The sequence below is a fragment of the Oncorhynchus nerka genome, linkage group LG10, assembly GCF_034236695.1.
Source record: "Oncorhynchus nerka isolate Pitt River linkage group LG10, Oner_Uvic_2.0, whole genome shotgun sequence".
In the NCBI taxonomy this organism is placed as follows: Eukaryota; Metazoa; Chordata; class Actinopteri; order Salmoniformes; family Salmonidae; genus Oncorhynchus; species Oncorhynchus nerka.
Genome location: NC_088405.1, coordinates 73226813 through 73237867, shown reverse-complemented (window position 1 = coordinate 73237867; position 11055 = coordinate 73226813). Strand labels below are relative to the sequence as shown.

The 11055-nt window shown below is 42.3% G+C and overlaps 1 protein-coding gene and 1 long non-coding RNA gene across 4 annotated transcripts; one reads left to right on the top strand and one right to left on the bottom strand.

The window, feature by feature from the left end:
• Positions 1-1468: 1468 nt before the first annotated feature.
• Positions 1469-3209, bottom strand: pigp (phosphatidylinositol glycan anchor biosynthesis, class P). Its single transcript, XM_029627983.2, has 5 exons — positions 3205-3209; positions 3019-3106; positions 2761-2833; positions 2435-2553; positions 1469-1919 (listed from the first exon to the last, which is right to left on the bottom strand). The coding sequence occupies exons 2-5, from the start codon at positions 3098-3100 to the stop codon at positions 1807-1809; spliced, it is 387 nt and encodes a 128-aa protein (XP_029483843.1). The 5' UTR covers positions 3101-3106; positions 3205-3209; the 3' UTR covers positions 1469-1806.
• Positions 3200-7782, top strand: LOC115105690 (uncharacterized). Of its 3 annotated transcripts, XR_010464917.1 has the most exons (4): positions 3200-3817; positions 4235-4310; positions 4458-4612; positions 5232-7782. It is a non-coding gene; the product is annotated as an uncharacterized LOC115105690 (long non-coding RNA). The 3 variants fall into 3 exon arrangements; XR_003859901.2 differs by lacking the exon at positions 5232-7782 and having other exon boundaries at positions 3203-3817; positions 4505-5221; XR_003859902.2 differs by lacking the exon at positions 5232-7782 and having other exon boundaries at positions 3205-3817; positions 4458-5221.
• The last annotated feature ends 3273 nt before the right edge of the window (positions 7783-11055 follow it).

Sequence of the window (11055 nt, the reverse complement as noted above, 5' to 3'; positions counted from 1 at the left end):
AGTGGGTCTATGGTTTCCGGGATGATGGTGGGATGATGGTGTTGAAGTGAGCCACGACCAGCCTTCCAAAGCACTTCATGGCTACCGACGTGAGTGCTATGGGGTGGTAGTCATTTAGGCAGCTTATCTTCGCTTCCTTGGGCACAGGGACTATGGTGATCTGCTTGAAACATGTAGGTATTACAGAATTACAGACTTGGTCAGGGAGAGGTTGAAAATGTCAGTGAAGACACCTGCCAGTTGGTCTTCGCATGTTCTGAGTACACATCCCTGTAATCCTTCTGGCCTTGTGAATGTTGACCTATTTCAAATGTTTTGCTCACATCGGCTACGGAGAGCGGGATCACACAGTCGTCCGGAACAGCTAGTGCTCTCATGCATGCTTCAGTTTTGCTTGCCTCAAAGCGAGCATAAAAGGCATTTAACTAGTCTGATAGGCTTGCGACACTGGGCAGCTCGCGGCTGGGTTTCCCTTTGTAGTATGTAATAGTTTTCAAGCCCTGCCACATCCGACGAGCGTCAGAGCCGGTGTAGTACAATTCAATCTTAGTCCTGTGTTGACGCTTTGCTTGTTTGATGGTTCGTCTGAGGGTATAAGCGTCCGGATTAGTGTCCAACTCCTTGAAAGCAGCAGCTCTAGTCTTTAGCTCGGTGCAGATGTTACCTGTAATCCGCGGCTTCTGGTTGTGATATGTACGTATGGGTACTGTGGAGACGATGTCTTCAATGCATTTATCGATGAAGCCGGTGACTGAGGTGGTATACTCCTCAATACCTTTGGATGAATCCCGGAACATATTCCAGTCTGTGCTAGCAAAACAGTCCTGTAGCGTAGCATCATCTAACCACTTCCGAATTGAGTGAGTCACTGGTACTTCCTGCTTTTTTGCTTATAAGCAGGAATCAGGATAGGATTATGGTCAGATTTACCAAAAGGAGGGCAAGCTTTGTATACGTCTCTGTGTGTGGAGTTAAGGTGGTCTAGAGTTTTTTCCCTCTGGTTGCACGTGACATGCTTGTAGAAATTAGGTACAACGGATTTAAGTTTGCATGCATTAAAGTCCCTGGGCACTAGGAGCACCGCTTCTAGATGAGCATTTTCTTGTTTGCTTATGGACTTATACAGCTCGTTGAGTGCGGTCCTAGACCTTGAAATCGGTTTGTGGTGGTAAATAGACGGCTATGAATAATATAGATGAAAACTCTTGGTAGGAAGCGTGGTCTACAGTTTACCATGAGGTACTCTACCTCAGGCGCGCAATACCTTATATCATGCAGGTATATTTTAAGATTAATACCATTGATCAACAGCATATCCACAGCCTGGAATCCTATATAAGTTAAACCAAAAAGCACAAATACAATAATTAATATCAGTTCACATGGTTTTAAAACGAGAAGATAATGAACATATTAACATGAAAATGTGTGTGAAGTTTGTGATAAATGTTACAAAATTGCATCCAAGAACTTTCTACGGAATGCTCTTCTTGAGGAGCTTCTGAGATTTATTTTTCAGACGACTTGTGAATCCAGGCCCAAATCATTTAAACCACAAAATGAAAATTCCAATAAAAAAAGGAAATAATTTGAAAGACATTTACAATAGGGGGAAAAAACTGTAGCTCTTGACAAATACTAAATAAAGATCATATGAGAAAACACTTTTCCATCAAGCAATTATCTCTGCAGTGCATATAAAACAGTGCAATCAATCATCTATTTGTTAATTTTCTTAGTCAGCATCCTCACTGAGGTAATGCCATACTTCCTGGTCCCGTATTCACTTTGCGACGAATCTGGTTGTCATTGAGGTGATAAATAAAAAATTCTGTTCACTTCACTGATGGAAACATCCTTTAATCTGGGTATGGCCCTCTTCTGGCAATCATCTATCCGCTGACCTCTGGCATAGACATCTGTTCAAGACAATAAGGTAGGCTATAGGTTACAGTGAAGGTTACTAGACTAAGAGAGGCAGATATTAGAAAAACGAATAGAAAACAAATCTATGGTACAAAATCCTTTAGCGCTAAAAACTTATAGGTAGTAAATACTGTCATCTGTTAGTCTAATTTTGGACAATTTTGGAGTTCAGTTTCCTTTCTCGGCCATGACTCACTACAAAATGTTTTTATTTTCATGTCAAATGGGACTTCTTGGTTTAAAACCAGGACAAAGATATGAATTCACAACAATAGAATGATTGTAGAACTTTCCAGACATCTGGAGGAACCAGATGAACCTGATCACTGAATTAAGTTACCATGAAAATCAAGGGAAAACATTTCCGGCACTCACACAGGTCTGGTATACTGAAATCTTACAATGCAGATTCTCACGAATTATACTTTCAGATCAGACATACAGTAATTCCAACTGACTGTATAGACATTGTGTCCATACAGTCAGTCTCCAGCTGCCTGATGCTTACCTGTTATGTTGTCCACTGAGCTGAGTGGAGCAGTGTTAATCATGTTCACCCCAAACAACATGACTATACAGACTACTACTGCAGCTAGCAGATAGATTGGCACAGCAACAGCCCAATACCTACAGAGACAGCAGACGGGATATAAAAAATAAACTCACTCAGGACCATCATGGGTAATATACAAAATACGGGTATCAAGGAAAAAGACTAGCAGATTGTCAATAAGTTCAGTAATGTAGCTCTACCTGATATAATGTATTATTTGTCTATATGGATTATTAAGTAAATCATAAACATGTTCAGTGGTCTCATTTCGATTGACTTACTTTTGAGGCCAGTAAGTAAGCCCTATTGAATGAAGCCATTCATCTGGTACATAGGCCCACACCAAATACAAACCTGCAGAAGGAGCAGAAAAGGGTCAAAAACATAAAGTACATAAAACAATTCTGATTGACACTACATCTGAGAGCACATTGGCATTTTCACATAGCCTACAGATAATGATATGGCATTGAATCCCCAACTTCAACAGTAATTGCCTTAAACAGACTAAACACAAAGGACATATGACTGGGACTTACAGAAGCCAAATTGTGAGCCAAGGAACAGAACAAAGCCGTAGATGGCTCTTTCTGGCAGGGGGGAGGGAGAATTTTCCACCATCACAATCTGAATCCACATAGAAAAGAGAGATGAGATAGAGTTAAATATAACACAGCTGAATTGATTGGTTGTAACAGGCTATATGTATGATTACATATATTCACCACAACATCAGCATGCTTCGTTCGAAGATACAGAGACGTGACGCTTTTTCGTTGGGCTAGGAAGGGAATCTTCTAACCATCTTCATTATTTTGTTTCTCTACATTCCGGAAGTGGATGTTGGTAACTTTGTCATGTGACTTTGTCATGTGAACGTAAACTAGGTGGAATGGTTCCACTCGCTATACCGTAAAAATTCATTAAAATAAAAATGTGGTTTTAATTTAAGGTTAGGCATACGGTTATCAGTGTGGTTAAGGTTAGGTTTAAAATAACATTTTAAGAAGACACATTGTAGAAATAGGCGGGGTTTATGACTGCTTATTTATTTATGTACGTATGTGTGATGTGGTTAGGAAACTAGCAACATATTATAAATGCAAGCAACGCCTCCTTAATGAACATGTTGCAAACCATAAAACAGATTTACAAATAATTTCAAGAAGTGAACAAGAAAAGCAAGGTGTGTGCACTGGCAATTATTTTTTTTGTAGCTAGTGTACTTAATGGTCGTGGTGTCGAGATAAAGTAGCTGAATGTTGTCGCGGCAAAGCGAGGAAAGAACGGTGCGTAGTTGCTAGTAAGCGAGCCAACAAATCTAACGTTTGTTTCAAGGTGAGGTTCGATGCTCCGGGCAATCAGATGCCCCCCCCCTGTAGTTAGACAATGGCTCACTAGTTGGATGGATGTATAACTTTCCTGTCTATCATCAAGCTAACGTTCTAGTTAGTTAGCTTCTGGTAGGAAGCACAATACCAGATAACGTTAGCTAACTAACCCAGTTTATTGTAATGTTAGCACTTAGCTAGACAAGTTATTTAGAGGCGGAATTGTCACTTTTAGCTAACGTTAGTTAGCTCGTTTTAGCAGTCAATTAACCTGTGGTACGTTATCTTGGTAACGTTACATGTTCACTGAGTAATAGCTAGCTAACTTGGCTAGTTGGCATGTCGATATAACTAACTAGCGAACGTTAACTCATGCAATGTTAGTTAGCTACTGTGTATTGTCATGACATGATTCTTATTTCAGACTTACCAAAATGTCAGATTCATACTCTGGTCCAGAGTTTGTGGACTACGATGATATCAGACACGGGGCAAAATTTGTAAGTAAAAATGATTATTGTTGACGTGTCATTAAATATGAATGTAAGACCGAAGGGAATACTTATAGTATACATTTTAAAAATGGACTCTACTAGTGTTATCATGTATCATGTCATCTACAAAATTGCTTCCAACACTCTACTCAGCAAACTGGATGCAGTTTATCACAGTGCCATCCGTTTTGTCACTAAAGCACCTTATACCACCCACCACTGCGACTTGTACGCTCTAGTCGGCTGGCCCTCGCTACATATTCGTCGCCAGACCCACTGGCTCCAGGTCATCTACAAGTCCATGCTAGGTAAAGCTCCGCCTTATCTCAGTTCACTGGTCATCCGTAGCACGCGCTCCAGCAGGTGTATCTCACTGATCATCCCTAAAGCCAACACCTCATTTGGCCGCCTTTCGTTCCAGTTCTCTGCTGCCTGTGACTGGAACGAATTGTAAAAAATCGCTGAAGTTGGAGACTTATCTCCCTCACCAACTTCAAACATCTGCTATCTGAGCAGCTAACCGATCACTGCAGCTGTACATAGTCTATCGGCAAATAGCCCACCCATTTTTACCTACCTCATCCCCATACTGTTTTTATTTACTTTTCTGCTCTTTTGCACACCAATATCTCTACCTGTACATGACCATCTGATCATTTATCACTCCAGTGTTAATCTGCAAAATTGTAATTATTCGCCTACCTCCCTCATGCCTTTTGCACACAATGTATATAGACTCTCTTTTTTTCCCCTACTATGTTATTGACTTGTTAATTGTGTACTCCATGTGTAACTTTGTGTTGCTGTCTGTTCACACTGCTATGCTTTATCTTGGCCAGGTCGCAGTTGTAAATGAGAACTTGTTCTCAACTAGCCTACCTGGTTAAATAAAGGTGAAATAAAAAAATGTTTTTTTCTCTTTTGAAGGTCCTTTGGGGGGCACCTTCCGGAAGGCCGACAGGCAGAGCTCCGCCAGCTAAGCGAGCTGCCCCGGGGGCCGAGCCGGGCACCAGGTCGGACCAGCCTGGTTCCCAGGCGCAATGCCTGTCTGCCTGGTACAAGCGCGGCGTTGCTTCCAGGGGCGAAGTGCGAGATGGTCCTGCCACGGTGCATGTAGTTCGGTGTGGCACGGCATTGGGTCCTCCCTTGTCAGCTGCCCCAAACATCTGTGGTGACAACAGTACTCAGAACTCACAGATGGCCGAAGCCCCCCCGAACCCAGAGTGGACCAGGATTCAAACAAACATTTGCACCGAAATACATTGTTTCAACCCCATTGTTTTCAGGTTTCAGGAGTTTTGTGAGTTCAATAAAACATGTCCCTCCACATTCAGACAAGGTTTTCAAGAGTGGTGGAGGTAATAAAAAAAAATCTCCCTGTCATGCTCCCTCAGATGGCGGTTACGGGAGACTCGATGCCTGTTCCAATCAGTGGTGCGCATGAGCAGTTTCGCCCTGGATAAAGAGAAAATTACGTTGGGGCACAGGCTACAATTCGTTGTACGCCCCCCAAGTTTTTGCAGTGTCATCATGTCGACTGTTCCCCTGGCCTCAGCGCCAGTATTAAGTGAGAAAATATCCTCCCTGCTCCAGAAATGGGCAATACGAGTGGTTCCTCTGTCGGAAGCCCAGTACGGCTGGTACAGACGGTATTTCCTGGTTCTGAACAGGGACGGGGGTTTACGCCCCATTCTAGACATGCGTGCCCTGAACAAACGTCTCAGAGTTCGCAAATTCAAGATGCTCACAAACCAGCGGCTGTTGCGATCCGTGCGTCCCGGCAATTGGTTCATCACCATCGACCTAAAGGATGGTACTTTCACAGAAAGTTCCTGTGATTCCATTCCAAGATGATAGACACATTTTTGGTACTCCCATTCGGCTTGTTCCTCTCACATTTCAAAGGTGGTGGAAGAAGCTCTGGCACCCTTGAGCGGCCAGGGGCTAAGGGTATTGGCTGGTAGCAGCAGAGTCTAGGGAATGAGTAGTGTTACACACATCCAGGGTGGAGCAGTGCTCTCTTCAGGAGTGGAGACTACACCAGTGGGTGGTTGGCCAGATATGGGAGAAAGTCGGCAGGGCAGACGTAGATCTTTACGCATCATGAGATAACAGTGTCGTTTATTTTTAAGCCCTCCCAGTTTCTGTTTTGCTAATTCAGTTCGAGGTAAAGCAATCTCTAAGCAGCGGTTACCTCATTGGATTGTGGAGGCATATACAGTGCATTCAGAAAGTATTCAGACCCCTACCCTTATTCCACGTTTTGTTACGTTATAGAGCTTTGCACACTCTTGGCATGCTCTCAACCAGCTTCACCTGGAATGCTTTTCCCACAGTCTTGAAGGAGGTCCCACAAATACGGTGCACTTGTTGGCTGCTTTTCCTTCAACAGGTGTGTTGGATCATTGTCCTGTTGAAAAACAAATGATGGTCCCACTAAGCGCAAGCCAGATGGGATGGCATATCGCTGCAGAATGCTATGGTAGCCATGCTGGTTAAGTGTGTCTTGAATTCTAAATAAATCACTGACAGTGTCACCAGCAAAGCACCCCACACATCACACCTCATCTTCCATGCTTCACAGTGGGAACCACACATGCAGAAATAATCCGTTCACCTAATCTCCGTCTCACAAAGACACGGTGGTTGGAACCAAGAATTTCAAATTTGGACTCATCAGACCAAAGGACAGATTTTCACTGGTCTAATGTCCATTGCTCGTTTTTTTGACCCATGCAAGTCTCTTGTTGGTGTCCTTTAATAGTGGTTTCTTTGTAGTAATTGCAGTAATAAGGCCTGATTCACACAGTCTCCTCTGAACAGTTGATGTTGAGATGTCTGTTACTTGAACTCTGTGAAGCCTTTACTTGGCCTGCAATTTCTGAGGCTGGTAACTCTAATGAACTTATCCTCTGCAGCAGAGGTAACTCTGGGTCTTCCTTTCCTGTGGCGGTCCTCATGAGAGCCATTTTCATCATAGCGCTTGATGGTTTTTGTAACTGCACTTGAAAAAACTTTAAAAGTTCTTGAAATGTTCTGTATTGACTGACCTTCATGTCTTAAAGTAATGATGGACTGTCCTTTACATTTGCTTATTTGAGCTGTTCTTGCCATAATATGGACTTGGCATTTTACCAAATAGTGCTATCTTCTGTATACCACCCCTGTCTTGTCACAACACAACTGATTGGCTCAAATGCCTTAAGAAGGAAATCAATTCCGCAAATTAACTTTCAACAAGGCATAACTGATAATTGAAATGCATTCCAGGTGACTACCTCATGAAGCTGGTTGAGAGAAATCAAGGCAAAGGGTGGCTGCTTGGAAGAATCTCAAATAGAAAAAAATATATTTTGATTTGTTTAACACTTTTTTGGTTACAACATGATTACATATGTGTTATTTCATAGTTCTGATGTCTTCACTATTATTCTACAACGTAGAAAATAGTAAAAATAAAGAAAAACCCTTGAATGAGTAGGTGTGTCCAAACTTTTGACTGGTACTGTAGTTGTAAAAGTTTTAAAGAATTTGAAGTTAGAATAGCCTGAACATGTGAAAGTCAGTGGTAGTGTCGGCAGTAGTTGACTGGTTATAGTTTAAAAGATTGGTTGGTTGGTTTAAATGACAGGATAGCCTGAACATGTGAAAGATGGTTTGGTGTTTCTAGCTGGACTGGTTCAAGAGTTACAATTATTTTTTTCCTAATTTCTTTTCCTAATTTATCCTAGATCGATAGAGCTAGGGTCACCATATTTGATTACAAACAACTTATATATTTCCTCTACCATTAGCAACTGTAATTTAATTTATAGGGTAAATGAGTTTAAATTAAATAGACCAAAAACAAAACTACCACGACCTTACTTTTGTACCTGCCGGTTGGGTGGGAGTAACACAGCCTTGGGATGGAAGTAACAGCTGGTGAGAAGTGCACAATATCTGTCTTATCTCCATGTTTCTGGCTTTTAATACTCATTACTTTCAACAAATCAGCCATAATTCCATGTTTGTGTCAATTTGAATAATTAATGCTATACGTTAACCATGCTATAGGTTAACCAAATTAAACATGCGTCAACATTGCAATATTTTGCCTTACAATATTAATTGGACTAAAATGGATCACATAATAGCTATATTAACCATAATTTTCTCATCTCACTTTAGTGGGAATGTAGTAGGAAATGTTGTTCCACATTTTCAATGAGTTCATGCTTAGCCCTACCAATCAGGTGAGCTCCAGCTGTCATTGTCATGCGCACTCATCCTGTCTTGATAGAATAAACGTATTTATTCTCGTCACAAACGGCAACTCATCATGTTTATCACCTTTTCATGGCTTGACATAAGGTAATTGACCACCGGAATCATGAAGATAATTATAGACCGGGTGGTTCGAGACCTGAATGCTGATTGGCTGACAGCTGTGGTAAATCGGACCTTATACCACGGGTAAGACAAAACATTTATTTGTAATGCTCTAATTACTTTGGTAACCAGTTTATAATAGCAATAAGGCACCTCTGGGTTTGTGATATATGGCCAATATAGCACGGCTAAGGGCTATGTCAAGGCATTACGTTGTGCATACCAACAGCCTTTAGCTGTGGTATTTTGGTCATATACCTCATCTCTTCAGGCCTTACTGCTTAAATACATTTTAACCACGAAGATGTCAATAAAAGCTTATGTGAGAAGCTGATCCATCAAGTCAATTGATTAAGGCATAATGCTAATGATGTCATAACTTTCATACATTGTCACTTGTTGATATTTTGCTAACATTATAAAAGCAATATCAACTAGAAGAGACAATGGGCTGTGCTTTAATGTTTTGTTTTATTCCAGGTCATCAGTTTACATTGTTACTTTTGTCCCACCCGTCTCTCTTGTAACTTCTCTCAGGCTAACACCCAAGACTATCTAGCATGATACTTGAAACCTATGCAGTCACTAGATGGGTTACAAAATGACATGTTTGGAACCTTAAACAACTAAACACAACTATCAACTGAAAAACACTTCCAGGCCCGTTTTTAAAAAACATATTGTTGCTCAGTGGTTCCCAAACCTTTTATAGTCCTGTACCCCTTCAAACATTCAACCTCCAGCTGCGTACACCCTCCAGCACCAGGGTCATTGTATAATGCAGAGAATACATGAGAGTTTAGGGGTCTTGCTTTAAAAAAGTTAACCAAATCAAATTTTATTTGTCACATACACATGGTTAGCAGATGTTAATGCGAGTGTAGCGAAATGCTTGTGCTTCTAGTTCCGACAATGCAGTAATAACCAACAAGTAATCTAGCTAACAATTCCAAACCTACTACCTTATAGACACAAGTGTAAGGGGATAAAGAATATGTACATAAAGATATATGAATGAGTGATGGTACAGAGCGGCATAGGCAAGATACAGTATATACATATGAGATGAGTATGTAAACAAAGTGGCATAGTTAAAGTGGCTAGTGATACATGTATTACATAAATGTAATAAAGATGCAGTAGATGATATAGAGTACAGTATATACGTATATATATGAGATGAATAATGTAGGGTATGTAAACATTATATTAGGTAGCATTGTTTAAAGTGGCTAGTGATATTTGACATAATTTCCCATCAATTCCCATTATTAAAGTGGCTGGAGTTGAGTCAGTGTGTTGGCAGCAGCCACTCAATGTTAGTGGTGGCTGTTTAACTGATGGCCTTGAGATAGAAGCTGTTTTTCAGTCTCTCGGTCCCAGCTTTGATGCACCTGTACTGACCTCGCCTTCTGGATGATAGCGGGGTGAACAGGCAGTGGCTCGGGTGGTTGTTGTCCTTGATGATCTTTATGGCCTTCCTGTGACATCGGGTGGTGTAGGTGTCCTGGAGGGCAGTTAGTTTGCCCCCGGTGATGCGTTGTGCAGACCTCACTACCCTCTGGAGAGCCTTACGGTTGTGGGCGGAGCAGTTGCCGTACCAGGCGGTGATACAGCCCGCCAGGATGCTCTCGATTGTGCATCTGTAGAAGTTTGTGAGTGCTTTTGGTGACAAGCCGAATTTCTTCAGCCTCCTGAGGTTGAAGAGGCGCTGCTGCGCCTTCTTCACGATGCTGTCTGTGTGGGTGGACCTATTCAGTTTGTCTGTGATGTGTACGCCGAGGAACTTAAAACTTACTACCCTCTCCACTACTGTTCCATCGATGTGGATAGGGGGGTGTTCCCTCTGCTGTTTCCTGAAGTCCACAATCATCTCCTTAGTTTTGTTGACGTTGAGTGTGAGGTTATTTTCCTGACACCACACTCCGAGGGCCCTCACCTCCTCCCTGTAGGCCGTCTCGTCGTTTTTGGTAATCAAGCCTACCACTGTTGTGTCGTCCGCAAACTTGATGATTGAGTTGGAGGCGTGCGTGGCCACGCAGTCGTGGGTGAACAGGGAGTACAGGAGAAGGCTCAGAACGCACCCTTGTGGGGCCCCAGTGTTGAGGATCAGCGGGGTGGAGATGTTGTTGCCTACCCTCACCACCTGGGGGCGGCCCGTCAGGAAGTCCAGTACCCAGTTGCACAGGGCGGGGTCGAGACCCAGGGTCTCGAGCTTGATGACGAGCTTGGAGGGCACTATGGTGTTAAATGCCGAGCTGTAGTCGATGAACAGCATTCTCACATAGGTATTCCTCTTGTCCAGATGGGTTAGGGCAGTGTGCAGTGTGGTTGAGATTGCATCGTCTGTGGACCTATTTGGGGCGGTAAGCAAATTGGA